We start from the raw sequence: 19,376 nt of genomic DNA on the forward strand, positions 1-19,376 counted from the left end.
TCTGCTCAAAACACATTTTGTTTGGTCAATCAGCAATCAGTTAAAAAAAAAAAAAAAAAAAAGCATGATCCCAAACCTTTAAGTCTTCACTAAATACTGATTTTTGGATCCAGTTAATTGTCTGGACATTTGAGTCCCTGACATCTTCAAATTATTCAACACAATTTCATCATGTATTCTTACTAACATATACTTCAACATGCAGTTGTTTTAATTATTTTATTGTTTATTTAATACATTAAATACTAGTTTGGTTTTTTCTTTCTGGATTTAATTAGCTGTTTAACACATACCCTACGGTATCTTCGTGCTACTTATAAATGAAATGGGGCTGTGGACACTTTTTCCAATTTTCCCCTCCTGAAAACAGCCCTGATTGGAGGTGATGCACATTCAGGGTAAATTGAGAAATGGAATAATGCATACAAAGTGTACAAAAAGATTTCAGTCATTATATCAAAGTTGTATAAATAAAATCTACAAATGTCAATTAAAGACTGCAAATTATGAATATTTCTTTTGAGAATGTATTTTATATGAAAAGCTTTGTTTACAGTGTTTATGAAAACATTGTGTGCATTTAAAAACAAATACACTGTAGACAAAGAAATTAAATTCCAGCCTCTGAAAAAAAGCCAAAAACCTACATAAATACTTCACTCCAAAGTGTGCTTGTCTGCGAGTGCACATATATGTAAGTGCTAGGTGAATTATCCACTTAAGTTCAGTCATGGAGCTCTGTACTTTGCCCCTTATGGATTCTTTCTGACTGAGCTTTGGGTTTGGAGATTAAGCAGGAATGTGTGCAATTGTTTGAGTGTGTGTCAGTAGTCCAGTGGGGCCATAAGTAGTTGTAGCTCTTTAAAAGTACTGCCATGACGACCAACCAGCTCCGCCCGGTTCTTCACAACATTACTGAGGTTCTTCAGCTGCTTATAGCACGCTTTACATTTCTGATGCCTGAAAAACAGCACACTATACTCAGAATCACACAACATATATCTGCTTAACAGACTGCAGGGCTTCAGACTAAAACAAAATTAATTGGGAGCCACTGGCTCATAAAATGAATTAGATGATTATTTAGATGCCCCGCTGTACATGCTCACATTAAAGGTGCTGTAAGCGATTTTAGCCATTCCCATACTAGCTGTTAATATAACCAAGCCCACCCTTTCCAGAACCCCGCACTCTGAAGACACGCACACACAGACAAACACACTAGATACTGATGTTGTTGGAGCAGATGGAGGGGGGCAGGTATCCCTGAGCATTTTGGCGTCTGACCCTGAGTGTTTCGTGGGAGCGGGACACCGTACCAGCACTTATACGAGCACATATGGGCTGCCTGTGAATACGCACAATGATTGACAGGCGATCTGACTGTGGCCATCTTATACCCCGGTGTTCACTCAGCCCAGGGCTTTTACAGATACAGGTGTGATATTTCATGACACCTATTTCAGTGATATCTGACAGGTATTAGAAGTGTTTTCTGCATGTCATTTCATAAAAATAAAAAAATGATAATAAATCACTTACAGCACCTTTAGTTTTCTGGATTAATTTTGAGGATCAATTGGAATTATATGGTCAGAGATCCTTTTTGAATATTTTGGTCAAATATAAAGTTTTGGTGTCTGTGAAAACATCCTGTAAACGTTTCCCAGTCAAAATGGACCATTTATTAAACATAAGTAGCAAAACCACTCATTGGAAAAACAAAAATAATTATGATATGAATTAATAATACAATGTAAGGAGTAAGGAGGCACCATTTCAGTCTGGACTGTGTAGAGTTCTACAATCTTGTAATCAAACCTACTCTACAGAAAAAGAAAAATGCATTAACTTGCTTTTTAAATGTCTATATTATTAGTGTACACTAGTCAACACATTGGCTTACACAAGCTAATCATAGCATGAGTGCTTGTCAGGTACTAACCTCTCCTCTCGAGTAATGTCCACCCCTACAGATGGAGGAGCAGTCAGCGTGTCAGAGATTAATGGCCAAAAACGCTTCAGGATCAACTTCAAAGACATACAACCAGTCTGCACGTAACTACAGAAGAAAATGGAGCATGCGTTACATAATTGTTTTGCCTCTACACAATGGCTATAAAGTTCTGTTGACAGATATCCATGTCTCAAAACCTGTCTACGTCCTGTATGGGCTGCCGTGAACATATGCAGCATCCTAATCTAAATGGAACCTCCTAAGCAACTGATTTGAAACGCACTTCACAAGCATAATCTTCATTAACGGGACAGTTCACCCCAAAATGAAAATTCTCTCATCATTTACTCACCCTCATGCCATCCCAGATGTGTGACTTTTTCTTGCAAAAGAAAAGTTAGTTATTCACATCTGGTATGGCTTGAGGGCGAGTAAATAATTAGAGAATGTTCAGTTTTTTGTGTGAACTTCCCTTTACCAGTCACTCAAGCACTCCTCATAAGCCACACAGGAGACTTGGCTTGCATTTTTAATATTAGCGTGTAGCTAATGAGTGGATACTCTTAATAAGCACCAGAAATACATTTCACACACAAGTATTGGGTAAATAAAGTGTCATTAGTAGGAAAAATGTCCTTTACAACCATATTGTTTAGTTTGAAATAAAAACATATTTGTATTAATAGCAAATGGCTAAAAATGGCCTACCAGAGCTCATCACAGTGCATTAAGCCTCAAATGTTTGTCTAAATGAGGTACAGTCATTTCAGACTGTCTGAGTTGGGAAGGTACACTAGTATCTCAGTAGGCAGCTCATTAGGTTGAGGCACAATCAATGTTATAAATAGGAATCACTGCTCACCTTTCATACTTGCTCTGCAAGAGTTCCTCAATCTGTGGCAGTATAGAAGTGCAGAGGTCCAACTTCCATAGTGATCTAAACAGATAAGATAAATTAGGATAAGCTAACAGATAGAAAACCATTCAATTTAATCACATGTATGTGGATGCTTACGGTTTGAGGTTGATTATGTTAAGGATGTCCACCACAATAGAAAGATCATTCATAGAAACAGCTGAATCCAGGGAAGTCTGCACAACATAAAGGGGAATGCAAATGCTGCTTTTAGCTTACCTCACCATATCTGTTAATACTGCCTTCAATAATAAGCCATTACAACATTTCCTACATTAGAATTGCATTTTAAATGTGCAGCAGTAATAAACGTATCACTCAGCCAGTAACAGATCTCTCAGTCCTACAATTCAGCAAAGCTCATCAGCTTGAGTGCTGCTGCAGTTACCTTGACATCACCACTGGCCCAGACTGAGCGTACGGTGTCCAGGTTTTTATATCGACTGGTCAGCATTACGCACATGGTGTCATGCCCTTTCCTGATCTGTGCCAACGCCTCTTCATCTCCCATCACACTGGCTTTACTGTTTCGCGCATGCTTTCAAACAGACACAGAGCAAGAATTAGAGCTTACTTATCAGGCTATAAATGAGTGCAAGTATTGGCCATTTTATGTATATAGAAAACAAAAAAACATTAAGTTCACAAAACATATTTGAAATAAAAAAACTGCTTATCCATTGACAAGGCTGTTGGGTAGACTTTGGAGCAGACGTAAGGGAGATCTACTGCTTCAGTTGCATTTGTTTACTAAAAGCAACTGTTATATCCATGTGAGGAAAAATTCAAAGGTAATTCCACCTAGGGAAACAATAATGTTGAGACAAGAACATTAAAATCCATGTAAACTCACCGAAAGGAAGTCCCCTACATTGAGTCCAATGGGCTCATTGCGCGTTGAGAGGATGATTCCTGTAGTGGGTTTAGGTTTGGTGGTAGTAACAACAGGACGAGAGGGGGAGGCCACAGCTGTGGTTACCACGGAGACAGGGCGGGGAGCAGCAGCGATCACAGTTGGTTCCACTCTTTGAACTGGCGTAGAGGAGGTAATGGGAGCTTTCAACTGTCCAGCCTGAAAATGCACACAAACATAATCATATACAACCATCACAGCCTCTAAGAAGAGTCATTAAAGATGAATTGAAAAACAAAGGAAAAACCTACTCGGTCCATTACAGGGGTTACAATCTTGACTGCCGGGCCAGGCTTCTCCAATACACTCTCTGAGAAAGAGTGCTCTAGGGGTGCGGGGAAAGGTTCAGTCTTTTTAGGTGGTGTTCGTGCTATATGTGCAGAATGAGAGCCAGGAAAGGAAAGCCACAGAAAACAAAGGAAAAAAAAAAACAATTAAAACAGTATTTACCATAATGTAAAGACAGTGAACAAAATGGCACACGGTTTGAAGGAATAGTTCACCCATAAATGAAAATTCTCATAATTTACTCACCCTTATGCTGTCCCAGCAGTTTGTGACCTTTTTTCTTCTGCTGAAAACACAAATTAAGATTTTTAGACAAATATCTTGGCTCTGTAGGTCCATACAATGCAAGCCAACAGGGTCCAAAACTTTGAAGCTCAAAAAGCATAAAAGGCAGCATAAAGTAACAATGTCAGTGGTTAAATCCATGTCTTCAAAGTGACAAGTGTGGGTGAGAAACAGATCAATATTTAAGTCTTTTTTACTACAAATCTCCACTTTCAAACAGCCCTCCTAAGCGCTTTTCTCTCCCAAGAGTTCTTATTTTGATTCTGGCAATTTGCATTCTTCGTGCATATTGCCACCTACTGGGCAGGGAGGAAAATGAATAATAAAAAAAAAGGACTTAAATATTGATCTGTTTCTCACCCACACCTATAATATAGCTTCTGCAGACATGGATATAACCGCTGGAGTCATATAGATTACTTTTATGATGCCTTTATATGCTTTTTTGACCTTCAAAGTTCTAGACCCTGTTGACTTGCATTGTATGGATCTACTGAGCTGAGATATTCTTCTAAAAATCTTTGTGTTCAGCTGAAGAAAGTGTCACATCTGGGATGGCAAGAGGGAGAGTAACTGATGAGAGAATTGTAATTTTTGGGTGAACTTTTGCTTTAAAACTAGACGTGGAGAGCCTGACTCACAGATGACGCTGTGGGGCTGAAAGATCTCTTTATAATCTTCTGGGTTGGTGATTTCTGCACTGCTCTCTTTGTCTTCTTTCTCATCCTCACTGCTGGGACTCCTCCTTTCTCCTTCTGGACTCCGGCGATCAGCTTCCGAACTCTGCTTCATCCTGCATAAACACATACACAAAAGCTTAGTAACCACACACACACACACACATCACACAGCACTGGAAAAAATTAAGAGACCACTGCAAAATTTTTCTGGATTTACTATTTCTAGGTATGTGTTTGAATAAAATTAATGTTTTTGTTTTATTCTATAAAATATTGACAAAATTTCTCCCAAATTCCAAACAAAAATATCGTCATTTAGAGCATTTATTTGCAGAAAATGACAACTGGTCCAAATAACAAAAAAAACTGCCGTGCTTTCAGACCTTGAACAATGCAAAGAAAACAAGTTCATATTCATTTTAAACGACAAAGCACTAAAAAGTTTAAACTTGGTAAGATTTCAGAAATCAATAATTGACCCTGATTTTCAATCACAGCTTTCATGCATCTTGGCATGCTCTCTACCAGTCTTTCACATTGCTGTTGGGTGAATTTATGCTACTCCTGGTGCAAAAATTCAAGCATCTCTGCTTTGTTTGATGGCTTGTGGCCATCCATCTTCCTCTTTTTCACATTCCTGAGGTTTTCAATGGGGTTCAGGTCTGGAGATTGGGTTAGCCATGACAGGGTCTTGATCCGGTGGTCCTCCATCCACACCTTGATTGACCTGGCTGTGTGGCATGGAGCATTGTCCTGCTGGAAAAACCAATCCTCAGAGTTGGGGAACATTGTCAGAGCAGAAGCAAGCAAGTTTTCTTCCAGGATAACCTTGTACTTGGCTTGATTCATGCGTCCTTCACAAAGACAAATCTGCCCGATTCCAGCCTTGCTGAAGTGCCCCCAGATCATCACCGATCCTCCTTTCACACTGTGGCATGAAGGCCTCTCCAGGTCTCTGTCTAACCATTAGGTGACCAGATGAAGAATCTGTGATTTAAAATGAATATGAACTTGTTTTCTTTGGATTATTCGAGGTCTGAAAATGCTGCGTCTTTTTTGTTATTTTGACCAGTTGTCATTTTCTGCAAATAAATTCTCTAAATGACGATATTTTTATTTGGAATTTGGAAGAAATGTTGTCAGTACTTTATATTAAAAAAAAAAAAAGTACAAATTTTTTTACTCAAACACATACCTCAAACACAAATCCAGAGAAACTGATAATTTTGCAGTGATCTCTTAATTTTTTCCAGAGAAGTATATAAGTATGTGTATAAATAATATATATATATATATATATATAAATAAATGAGAGAGAGCTGGATCGCAGACGCAACGGAAAACTGCCTGCAGGAGGTGAAGCCACTGGAAGTGTTCATGCGGCCATCTTAGTATGCCCAAACTCTCATAGAGCATCACTGAATGACAGGAGAAAACACCCCCGTTTCATGGTCTCCGACCTACGGATACGAATTGCATTTCACCCTCTAGTGACTATCATGTTTAATTTGCTTGTTATGGATAATATTCATTACAAGGGAGAATATATTTGCAGATCGTGATGTGAGAGCATTCACCTGTATCCTGTCTATCAGTGCAACACAACGACCACCAAAGGAAGCAGCAAAACTGTCCACAAGTTTTAATGAAAGTAGGTAAAGCTGTAATATCTGCTTGTTTAGGGTGACAATACATCCTTACCCCCGAAAGGGACTTTAAAAAAAGTCAGACCGGGATTTCTAAATCACCTTAAATGCCTGGGACTTTTTTTTTCACCCCAATTTGGCATGACCAATTCCCAATGCGCTCTAGGTCCTCATGGTGGCGTAGGAACTCGAATCGAGTTAACCCAACGTGACTGTACCCACCCTAGCAACCGGGCCAATTGGTTGCTTAGGAAGCCTGACTGGAGTCACTCGGCACGCCCTGGATTCAAACTTGCGACTCAAATGCCTAGGATTTGATCGTTTTCATATTGAAGTGCTCTCTGTATTCATACATGTCATAAATACGTGTTAGTTTGACATTTAAACCAAGCGTATTAGTTTAATTAACCAACTTTGTGCGTCTCCCTCTCTGCGCGTCCGCTGTGCACGTGAGAGCGCGCACACTTATTCAAGTGACCGCGAGAACAAGGCACCTTTTGATAAAAAATAAAACAAGTAACTCTGAACAAATACTTCGATGTTCACAATAAATAAGTCTGAAAATGTCTGTTTGTATCTTACCTCAGTTTCAGTGAACTTGTTTACATTCAGCTGATTTGTTCGCTGAAGTTTGTTAGAGGTGGATACTGTTTGATAAAAGATATACATAACTCACTCGGGCTCTCAAGAAACAGGAAAATTCCCTACTTTATATAAATAAATAATTACAAGTGTAGGACGTTTGTGTTGTAGGGATGTACATGCAGATTTCAGATATAAAATTGGTGATTGAATGACTAATGTTTACTCGCTGAAATGAGATGATTTCCTATCAAGTCAATAGGGACATTGGAATCTTTGGGCATAGCAATATGGCGGCGCAGTGGCTTCACTGTTGGGATGTCATGAGCAATCCAGTTCTATATTAAATATCAGTGTTAGCAACCCCAAAAGCCTTTAAAATCATCTACCAGTGTATCAGTCAGAATCTTCCTATGAGATGATTTAACACTGGTATCATATGGCACAGACAGGTTTAATCTTGTCATTACTGACAAAAATGTTAATTGACTAAAGCAGTGGTTCTGAAAGTGTGGGGCTGCCCCGTTCCCAAATCTTGTTCACTTTTACACATTAAACATTTTTTGTCAATACACCAACCCTCTAATCCATCAGTCGTGTTTCATGGATGAAAAAATCATCCTGGTTTTGAACGACGAGGATGAGTAAATGGCAGAAATACATTTTTGGGTGAGCTATTATAGATATTAACATTGCTCCTAGAGCATGATCACTTTTTATTTATTCTATTTTTGGCTGTTCTAAAAGTATATAGGGAATTAAATTATAAAAAAATCAAAATTAAAATGTTTAATATATTTATGTAAAGAAAAATCTAGAAGTTATGAATACAAATAACACCATCATTTTATGTTGGGGATGTCCCTGCTTGAGCTGCTGAAAGAGCTGAACACCTGTACAATGAACTTCATTAACGGGTTATTTACCTCACTCAAACATATCCTTTATGTGAGATTATTCAGCTATATCCACAACATAAACATAATATATCAACATACATCTGCACAGGAAATGAAGCGCATGAATAATAGATCAACTTCCAATGCAGTGAATATGCAATTTCCTTCAAAAAAAGAACACGCTACACATAATGCAATATCCTCTATACGTGAGGAATTCACAACAGCAGCGGCACCTGCACCTTTATGGCTGTCCGTACCTTGAACACTCCAACTGACCTGAGGAACATTTTTCCTGAGAATATTTTTTAGTAATATTTTATCCAAGATACAAATTTCCAAGACACACAATCATGACGTGTGCCCTGTATTTCTGGCGGCGGTTTAGAAACAGAAGTAGCCATACCTGATTCTTTTGAGTACATTTTCAGGAAATCAGCCAAGTGGGTTAGCAAAATGATCCGAATCGGTTCACGATTCAGTCTGATTCGTTCTGACAGCTCACTCACGCACAGAATAATTTTGGACAGGTTTCTCAGTATCGGAACACTTAGAGGGAACAAACAGAGCAAGTGGATATTTACCTATAATCAACTTAAGCCTACTTTGAGAGGTAATTTTGAGAAACTTCAAGGGACAGTTCACCTAAAAATGAAAATTCTCTCATCATTTACTCACCCTCATGCCATCCCAGATGTGTATAACTTTCCTTCTTCAGCAGAACACAAATGAAGATTTTTAGAAAAATCTCTCAGCTGTAGGTCCATTCAATGCAAGTGAATGGTGATCAGACCTTTGTAGCTCCAAAAATCAACATAAGTAATCCATATGACTCCAGGGTTTAAATCCATATCTTCAGAAGCTATATAATAGGTGTAAGAAACAAAACAATATTTAAATATTTAAGGGTGTGTTCACACTTGAGTTTCGGTTCTCTTGGTCCAGACCAAAAAAGAAAATGATACATTTAGTCCTGGTTCGCTTTGCGTTCACACTGACATTTTTAACACCAAATGATACAAAACCAAAGGCATCAGGAAAAAGTCACAACCTGATTGGACACCTTTTATGATGTATATTTTTTTTTACGGAACTTGCTGAACATCCAAAACAATGCTGGTTGCTGGGCAAAATGCGCTTGTTAGATTTATATATGTATACATGGTGGTATTTTACCAGCTGAGAACAAATGAAGAGCTAATAAAATGTGTAAAGGAGTCAAAACAGCACCAGGAATTCCTCCATTGCACACACAAATGAAGATATGTTGCAAGGAGATGGCGGTTCCGACGCCTGTACCGAACTGTAATGGGCAACATAGCTCCTATGATGAGAAGAACCAGGTATGCTTGAGGTCAGTATTAGGCAAATTACTTCCCGTTTTTGGTCCTTTAAGACATCTTTGGTCCATGTTGCGTTCATATATCAATCGAACCGCACCAGAGTTCGTTTGGAAGCGGACCAAAACCCACTATTCAGGCGGTCTCGGTCCACTTGTTTGGTGAGCACCAAGGTTTGGGTGGCAGCGTTCACACTTGTTCAAATGAACCGCACTAACAGAACAATCGCACCAGAGTTCGTTTTAATCGAAGCAAACCTGCCAAGTGTGAACACACCCTAAATATCCACTTTAACTTTCACTTTCAGATGTGAAACTAAACAGGCACCACATGTGACTTTCAGATGTAAAAGTGAAAGTAGAGATATAGAGTAAAAAATAAAAAAAAGGACTTATTTTTATCTGTTTCTCACCCACAACTATTATTGCTTCTAAAGATATAGATTTAACCACTAGAGTCTTATGGATTACTTCTATGTTTCCTTTATGTGATTTTTGGAGCTACAAATGGTCTGAAATGTTTAATATTGGGAGAAAAAAAATGCTATTATGTTCCACTGTTGCTAATGTGAGTGCAACGTAATATGTGTGTGTGTAAAAGACAATGAAAGACTCACTCCTGTCTGGTACAGGATGTAGTGGGTCGCTCATAATTTCTACGTAGTGTTGTTCCTTGTGCAGATGTGGGAGTTGGGATCGGTTTATCCTGAATCAGCCCTTGGATCACAGATCCAGACTTCTTCACTCGGTTAAGATCCACAACATACCAGCTCACATTAGTTTGACTGTAGGACACTGCAATCTATTCAAAATACAGAGACATAATCTGTGAAAATTCCTTTGAACAAATTTTCTACTTTCTTTGTTAATTTTATCTGAAAATGTTTCTGGTCAGATGGCCCCTGTGTACGTCTTCACAGATCAGAGTGGGAATGGTCACTACAGGACCCCTCCCACCAAACAGGCTCATTTAATCATCCCAGAATTTAAGAAATTCTAGTTAAACAAGAGAGTTTGATTAATAATTTGGAAATGAAGCACAAACCATTTGGTTGTTGCTGATGGCCAGGTCAGCCAATTTGCCCCAGCCTACATGCACCACATCAAAGCAGCGGTCTGGTTCCCAACCATATACTCGTAGTGTGTTCTCAGAGCCACTGTACAAGCAGCTACCATCAGGATTAAATAATATACTTCTGCAGACAGAGAGGAAATATAATTCAGTTGGGATCCATCACTTAAGACCAAAAGAGAAAAATATAAATATCCAGATTGCAAAACTGATAACCACCTCACAACTCCTGTCTCCCCCTCTGACGAGCCAATCTTGTTGAATTTCTCCAGGTCCCAAAGCTTAACAGTCCTGCAGCAAATATAAAAAATTCAAAGCATTACAGAGAGTAATGCGTGTCTACAGCTGTAAAACAGTATAATTCACCCAACTATCAACAGTATAATTCACCCACCATGTGTAGAAGTGCAATTTTTTAACACAAAATTGAACTGAACACGATCACAAATGTCCTGGTACCAGCTACAATACATGTGCAACAGATCCCTGTGTCATATAATGTTTACTCTAATTTCGTGTATTTATTGTAATATATACACATGTCTGTACTGTATATTGCATAAATAGGGTCCAATCTATCTAGGTGGTGAAAAAAAAAAGCGCACTGAACATATCTGATTAAATCTGAATTATACCTAGACAAACACTAACCCCTAACACAAACAAACACTGCATTTCTGAGTCACACACTCAACCACTATCAGTACCGATCTGCACTCCCAGATGCGAGCAGGTACTCATTGGGGTGGAATTGCACAACATTGACCGCTGATGTGTGTGATGTGAATTCAGTGATCATCTTGCCTGCTATGAGATCCCACAGCTAGAAAACAAAAAGCAAAGAGCAAAAATTAGGTTTAAATAATAATGATGAAAAAAAAGAGACTAATATATCATGCTAATACAAATCAACAGGAAACAACAATAAGTGCATAATGTAAATACAATAAGTGAGATGTAAAGAATAGTTCTTTCCTTTATTGTGCTGTCATCACTGGCTGAAGCAAGCCATTTCCCATCAGGGCTGAAAGCTAGACAGCGCACAGCCTGAGTGTGACCCTGCATTGGTACACACACATTCATTCACATACCAACAATATAGTCAATCATATAACATTCATAGGGAGTTGGTGTACAATGTGCACCAGGAAATTGTTACTAGATTATTTCATTTAAAACTATTCTATCTGTTCTGTCCATGAGAACATACACTATATTGCCAAAAGTATTCGCTCACCCATCCAAATAATTGAATTCAGGTGTTCCAATCACTTCCATGGCCACAGGTGTATAAAACGAAGCACCTAGGCATGCAGACTGCTTCTACAAACATTTGTGAAAGAATGGGCCGCTCTCAGGAGCTCAGTGAATTCCAGCGTGGTACTGTGATAGGATGCCACCTGTGCAACAAATCCAGTCAAGAAATTTCCTCACTACTAAATATTCCACAGTCAACTGTCAGTGGTATTATAACAAAGTGGAAGCGATTGGGAATGACAGCAACTCAGCCACGAAGTGGTAGGCCACGTAAAATGACAGAGCGGGGTCAGCGGATGCTGAGGCGCATAGGTCGCCAACTTTCTGCAGAGTCAATCGCTACAGACCTCCAAAGTTCATGTGGCCTTCAGATTAGCTTAAGAACAGTGTGTAGAGAGCTTCATGGAATGGGTTTCCATGACCAAGCAGCTGCATCCAAGCCATACATCACCAAGTGCAATGCAAAGCGTCGGATGCAGTGGTGTAAAGCACGCTGCCACTGGACTCTAGAGCAGTGGAGACGCGTTCTCTGGAGTGACGAATCACGCTTCTCCATCTGGCAATCTGATGGATGAGTCTGGGTTTGGCGGTTGCCAGGAGAACGGTACTTGTCTGACTGCATTGTGCCAACTGTGAAGTTTGGTGGAGGAGGGATTATGGTGTGGGGTTGTTTTTCAGGAGCTGGGCTTGGCCCCTTAGTTCCAGTGAAAGGAACTCTGAATGCTTCAGCATACCAAGAGATTTTGGACAATTCCATGCTCCCAACTTTGTGGGAACAGTTTGGGGATGGCCCCTTCCTGTTCCAACATGACTGCACACCAGTGCACAAAGCAAGGTCCATAAAGACATGGATGAGCGAGTTTGGTGTGGAAGAACTTGACTGGCCTGCACAGAGTCCTGACCTCAACCCGATAGAGCACCTTTGGGATAAATTTGAGCGAAGACTGTGAGCCAGGCCTTCTCGTCCAACATCAGTGTCTGACCTCACAAATGCGCTTCTGGAAGAATGGTCAAAAATTCCCATAAACACACTCCTAAACCTTGTGGAAAGCCTTCCCATAATAGTTGAAGCTGTTATAGCTGCAAAGGGTGGGCCGACATCATATTAAACCCTATGGATTAAGAATGGGATGTCACTTAAGTTCATATGCGTCTAAAGGCAGGTGAGCGAATACTTTTGGCAATATAGTGTATTAAAGTACATGTTACTGCATGATACACACACTGATATCTTTTTAAAAAGCAAATAAAATAATAGGTTTAAAATGCCTTGCAAACTCAAAATCAACAAAAAAAAAAAAAAAACATTAATTAAATGTTCAGGTTCAGGCTTAAAAGGGATAGTTCACCCCAAAATTAAAATGTTCTCATTTACCCTCGTGCCATCACAGATGTATATGACTTTCTGTCTTCTGCAGAACACAATCAAAGATTTTTAGAAGAATATCTCAGCTCTGTTGGTCCATACAATGCAAGTGAATGGTGGGCAAAAACTTGAAGGTCCAAAATCATATAAAGGCAGCATAAAAGTAATCCATATGACTTGTGTCTAAATATTTCACAAGCGATATGGTAGGTGAGGGTGAGAAACAGATCAGTATTTAAGTCATTTTTTTTTACTATAAATCTCCACATTCACAATCTTCTTTTGTTTTTGGCGACTCGCATTCTTCATGCATATCGCCACCTTCTGGGGAGGGAGGAGAATTTATAGTAAAAAATGACTTAAATATTGATCCGTTTATATATTGATATATTGAAATATTGATTTAACCACTGGAGTTGTATGGATTACTTTTATGATGCCTTTATGTCCTTTTTGGACTTTCAGATTTCTGGCCACCATTCACTTGCATTGTATAGACCTATAGAGCTTAGATATTCTTCTTAAAATTCTTCTGTGTTCAGCAGAAGAAAGAAATTCATACACATCTGGAATGGCATGAGGGTGAGTAAATGAGAGAATTTTCATTTTTGGATGATCTATCCCTTTAATTGGAATAAATATCATTACACACAAAAATATGCATCATTACACAAAACTGAGTAAAGGCTGATTTATACTTCAGCGTTGAACCTACGGCGTAGGCTCCGCGTAGTGGCCAACGCGTTGGTTTGCGATTACAGTTCTGCGTTGGTGTGTCTGCATCATTTTGTGAGTACAAAGTCAAAATGCTAGCTATATGTTTCATAAATAAACAAAAGCAATGCAAGCAATGTAATTTCTGGATTCAAAAGTATTAAATTACAATAGCATCAAAAATTAGTTCAAAGTATGTGAGCATGTTGAAATGTAGGTACATTATTTATTATACATGTTGAGAGTTTATAAGCTTTAAACAGATATCTTTGGACGCATTTATAATTAATTAATTATAATTTTATTTATTTATCACACATTATACATTTGCACATATACAGTGAAATTCTTTTCACATATCAGAGTGCAGGGTCAGCCATGATACAGCGCCCCTGGAGCAGATAGGGTCAAGGGCCTTGCTCAAGGGCCCAACAGTGGCATCTTGGCAGTACTGGGGCTTGAACCCCTGACCTTCTGATCAGTAACCCAGAGCCTTAACTGCTGAGCCACCACTGTCCCAACAACAAGCATTTCGCTTGTAACAGCAGATGGTTCTGATTGAGACAATTTCTTTAATGGTCACGAGTCCGAATACAATGTAATATGATGCATAGATATGGAGTGGTGATGGCATAGTGGGCTAAAGCACATAACTGGTAATCAGAAGGTTGCTGGTTCGATCCCCACACCATTGTGTCCATGAGCAAGGCACTTAACTCCAGGTTGCTCCAGGGGAATTGTCCCTGTAACAAGTGCACTGTTAGTCGCTTTGGATAAAAGCGTCTGTCAAATGCATAAATGTAAATGTAAAGATATTAAAATAATTTTGGATAATATGCGACGCCACCTCAGACATCCTAGTTATCATCCTGGGGGGTGGTCTCTGGTTAAAGTGGACCAATCGCAGCTGTTGTGGTCTGCGTCAATGCGACAATCAGTTAAATTTTTGAAGAGGTGCACGTCAGGCTACGCCATAACTGCCGTAGCTAGGCATAGCCTATGCTATAGGTTCGACGCAGAAGTATAAATCGGCCTTTAGACAGGTTGAGAGCTCCTCACTAATCCACAGCTTAATCATCTACTCAGACACAACTGAGCATTAATGGTGATTAGCCTGGCTTCTGATGTAGACACATACACACATTACGGAGTATAGCACCAGCACTTACCTTATATCTAAACACACATCCTTTCCTTCTCACATCCCACAGCTAGATAAGAAAAATAACAAGAGGCACAGAACATCCATAGTTACTCGGTCACACCTGTAAAGAATTCCATGGTTACAAGTTCTAAGCAAAACTTGAACCTTACCTTAATATTACTATCCACAGAGCCGGAAGCCAGGTACTCTCCCATGGGATGAAAATCCAGACTGCAGATATTGGCCTTGTGTCCCATCAGAGTGCGCAAAACTTAAAATATATCAAGAATGAATTCAACTGTGGGTAACAAGCAAATTTCTATCAATTACCTTTTATCTCAGTAAGTGTTTCTGGTCAGATGGCCCCTGTGTATGTCCTCAGAGATCAGAGTGGGAATGGTCACTACAGGACCTCTCCCACCAAACAGGTTCATTTAATCATCCCAGAAAGCAAGTGAAGACCTAACTCGCCACACTATGTTGGCCTAGTACCCCATCAGAGCGTGCAGAATTTAAAGTCAATTAATTCATCAGTAGGATGAAGTAGTGAACAGATAAATGTAACCATGACTTATCAAGCAAGATTGCTTTCATTTGTAAGATTTTAGGTTACCCAAAATGGATCATCACGATCTACTCACTTTTAGCTGCCTCCAAGTCCCAAAGCCGCAGAGAGCCGGACTGGGACCCGGCCACCACTCGTTCCTCAGAGCTGTTGAACTGGATACACTCCACAGGGCTGGTATGGCCTGTCAAACTCTACAGTAAAGCATTAAAGGGGCACTCAGTCATTTTTTCCTCATTAAAAAAAGTTTAACTCCTTAAGATGTGAATTGTAATTTTGCAATACATGTATGAAATCATGAGCACTCACATTAAAATGAAGACTCCAGTCATATCAGTAACCTTATAAAAGCTGTTTTATTCTACATGGAGAGAGCCCCCTCATGGGGGCTGCCATGTTAGAATCACATGACCAGCCGAATACTACTTGCTTAATCTCAGTAACCATTATGTTATTTGACACTTTCACTCATTGATTAAAGTACTCATGGCTGACTGTGAATACTAAATTTCTACAATGGGATCTGAAACTGAAAGCGATTGATTTTAAATGATGCTGCATCCAAGCCACTAGGTGTCAGTGTAAGTCCAAGATGACACAAAGACAAAAGTTAATGAGTGCACCTTTAAACACTAGATCAAAGAGATTTACAAGGATTTTATGTTTCCCACACAAACAGAACTAACATAGAGGGTAATACCATAATGCAGTTAGGTTTGCTGACAGCCCAGATATTGACTCTGCAGTCCTCGCCACCAGTGGCCAGCAAACGTCCAGACGATTTCCCCAACACCAGTGAAGACACATTGCTGGAGTGAGCCACGATCTCCTCTGAAGAACACAAATGATGAAATAAAAGACAATCACGTTTCTCACAATATACCACTTCATACCACACAATACAAACTTCCTGGTCATTATATTTGTGTAATAAAAAATATATATATAGTTTTGAAAGAAAGTCACATATACTTACGCAATTTCCATGATGTTATGGTGGTGTTGGTGAGAGCCATTGTGAAAATTGTTTGAGTCAATTCACTCTACTCATCTTACCAATCCATAAAACATGTTAGGGGTCCAATGATATTGCTTTATCTTCTCTGTCCATCTGTCAACACATAAAATAATTTTTTCAAATACAAACAAACACTCAAGCAGCACAGTAAAAAATCCTGACCATATAGCGTCTTGAATGAAGATAACTAGAGTGGTGGGAAGTGTAGTGAATGCGGAGTTACAGTAATTATACATCTGGTACTATTTTAACAACATATAGACCCTAAAGCTATAGCAGTTAATCAGATGGATTTGTTCTAACAATATAATGAACAAGCGATGACATAATCAGCCCAAGTAGTGTTCACGAACAAAAAACAGCTACTGTAAGTATCTTCGGTTCAAGATGTGATCATTCATGGTTGGCTGAAAACGATGCAACCAGAATCGCTTAATAAATCCGTTTAACAGAAAAGAGATACTTGCTCACAAACAAAGGCTGATGATTTCCATTAAAACATCGATCGAGCGAACAGGTCTTTCCAATTCATGAAACTTTGCCACGCTAGCCTGTGTAATCACAGCAATCAGTTGATCTGATGTTTTGGGGGGAAATTGCCATTTTTAAGCGATCGATCAACATTTTTTTGTTTGTTTTTTCTTTCCTTTTATTCCGATTATAATTCCATGCTAAAAAAAAAAAAGTGTCTGTTCGCTTTCCTGTCAGATATATTACAGGTTAGAGCCTTAAAATGTAGTGTTTCTGAACTCTCTGCTAGCTTAAAACGGTAGCTAACACACTCGTTTGAACTGTAAACAAATTACCTGCATTTATCGCATTGTCTGATCTACTCCGAATGCTCTTAAAAGTCCAAAAGACGTTTAAGTTCGTAACTATGAGTTGAATCCATTTGATAACGCGCTCAAGCGGGAAAAAATGACCTACTTAACACTTTTAATTGTTCTGTTGTCATATTTGGGATTGGTTGCTATTTGGCGGTAGCTTAGCAACACTTCCTCTTACCTTCATTGTGCTGATGACGGTCAGTCTGGACTCTCATGGCTGCAGTCGTGTAGAAAGAACAGCACTAATGAGTAAAAGATTAGTTTAGGCCTTAAAACAACCCCGGTGCCTTTATTTCAGTATACGCATGCGCAGTGGAACTCTTGGGTCTAATGACCCAAGTGTAGCGCTGTGTCTGAAACCGCCCCTATCCACTATATAGTGCACTATTTTGGGTGTCCGCCATTTTGTAGGAGTGTCTGTATTCTGAGTGAGCCACTCATTCCCTATTTTTGTTCACTCATTTTTACCCACAATGCACTCTAATTGTATTTTATTTTTTTATTGAACTTTATTGACCAGTAAGAAAGGTACATTACAAACATAAATGGCCTGGTACAATAATATAAATTTCTTATCCAGACAAAAGACAAGCACAAAAAAAATAAATAAATAGTCACATGAGAAACATGTAAAGGATGAGAAACTGAAGTACATAAAATAAATAAATAAATGAATAATAGATAAATAAGGTTCTAGGTGTTCTATGCAAGTTTAAGTTCTTCTATTAAGTTACAAAGTTCCAAGGCAACCTTCTTCATTGGCTTCAGTGATAAGAAATAATGACATAGCATCCTTGTGAAATGTATAAAAGTTTGGTACTGTTTCAAGGAATCTACTCTTATGTAAAAATAATTTCCCAAGAATAATAATTATGTTAATTGCTAAGTCGTGTGTTCCCTCTTTCGTAAATATACCAAATATCACATTTTCTTTTGTTAATTCAGAGAAATTGTCAAATTTAGGAAATAACCAGTAATGTAAATCTTCCCAGAAGCAAATGTACATTCATAAAATAAGTGTTCTGTTGTTTCAATTTGTTCATCATAAAATGAGCAATTGTTATGAGACCAAATCTGCGTCTTAAAAATTCTCCAGAAGGATATATTCTGTTAAGAGTTTTAAAGTGGACTTCCTTTGCTTTTGGTGCGATTGGGAATTTAAAATATTTTGTTACTCTAATTTCAAGCGTACATTCGATGTATGTATTACATTTTCTGACAAATCATTACTTGATTAAAATAACATAATAACATATAGAGAGGCAAAACATACAGATACATTTTAAAAGGTACTCTTTATTTATATTTTATACAGAATTTTGCCATTAAGCTGAATAATTTTTTATTTACTAAATAATTCACTGAGGTGATATTATTTTAACTCATGAGATTGCACACAGTGGAAATGATAATTCTGTGGATGATTTAAATATTCGGTTATAACATGTAGGTTATGATAATTTGGTCGGATGAGAAATGCTACCCAGCTTGTATTGGAGTTTAAAGTTACTAAAGTTTAACAAATAAATACAATAATGTACATTTGATAAAAATGTTTTACTCTTTATATTGACATACATTATATATTAAAAATGACAAACAGAATGAAGATTTATTGTATTAATATATTATTAAATACGAATAACAAGTAAGGCCCAAGTACTAATACTGTAAAAGTTCATATGTGATGTTGTTTCTGGGACAGCCCCAGAGCTCCAACGCTCGGTGTATACGTCAGCGTCCGAATTCACTCACTCATTTCCATTCACTATATAGGAAATAGGGAATGAGTGAACAATTTTGGACACTGCCTAGTTCTCTGCAGACCAATTTCAAATCTGTGGGCATTTTCAAACCGGCATGGATGTTTCTAAACTATCCAATGGAATTGGGGAATCTCAATGGTTT

The 19,376-nt window shown here is 38.5% G+C and overlaps 1 protein-coding gene across 2 annotated transcripts; it reads right to left on the reverse strand.

The window, feature by feature from the left end:
* Positions 1-205: 205 nt before the first annotated feature.
* On the reverse strand, positions 206-17,803 carry LOC127418871 (katanin p80 WD40 repeat-containing subunit B1). 2 transcript variants are annotated; one of them, XM_051659768.1, is made up of 19 exons: positions 17,647-17,803; positions 16,600-16,734; positions 16,324-16,454; positions 15,700-15,817; positions 15,229-15,329; positions 15,084-15,125; positions 11,553-11,636; positions 11,285-11,400; positions 10,797-10,868; positions 10,551-10,701; positions 10,123-10,307; positions 5,001-5,152; positions 4,038-4,156; positions 3,727-3,945; positions 3,262-3,411; positions 2,973-3,049; positions 2,820-2,894; positions 1,946-2,062; positions 206-960 (listed from the first exon to the last, which is right to left on the reverse strand). In XM_051659768.1, the coding sequence occupies exons 2-19, from the start codon at positions 16,637-16,639 to the stop codon at positions 825-827; spliced, it is 2,085 nt and encodes a 694-aa protein (XP_051515728.1). In that variant the 5' UTR covers positions 16,640-16,734; positions 17,647-17,803; the 3' UTR covers positions 206-824. The 2 variants fall into 2 exon arrangements, with proteins under 2 accessions (XP_051515728.1, XP_051515815.1); XM_051659855.1 differs by lacking the exon at positions 17,647-17,803 and adding an exon at positions 17,448-17,595.
* Between the last annotated feature and the right edge of the window lie 1,573 nt (positions 17,804-19,376).

Source organism: Myxocyprinus asiaticus, chromosome 1 (assembly GCF_019703515.2).
Source record: "Myxocyprinus asiaticus isolate MX2 ecotype Aquarium Trade chromosome 1, UBuf_Myxa_2, whole genome shotgun sequence".
Classification (NCBI taxonomy): domain Eukaryota; kingdom Metazoa; phylum Chordata; class Actinopteri; order Cypriniformes; family Catostomidae; genus Myxocyprinus; species Myxocyprinus asiaticus.

What these genes read in the sequence shown, in the direction of transcription:
- LOC127418871 (XM_051659768.1), bottom strand. Translation starts at nt 16,639, where the DNA reads ATGGCTCTCACCAACACCACCATAACATCATGGAAATTGC. An exon ending in TCAGCCCCACAGCGTCATCT is followed by an intron (nt 4,157 to 5,000) that starts GTGAGTCAGGCT and finishes CTGCACATATAG; the next exon opens with CACGAACACCACCTAAAAAG. An exon ending in TTGCAGAGCAAGTATGAAAG is followed by an intron (nt 2,063 to 2,819) that starts GTGAGCAGTGAT and finishes TTTCTTCTGTAG; the next exon opens with TTACGTGCAGACTGGTTGTA.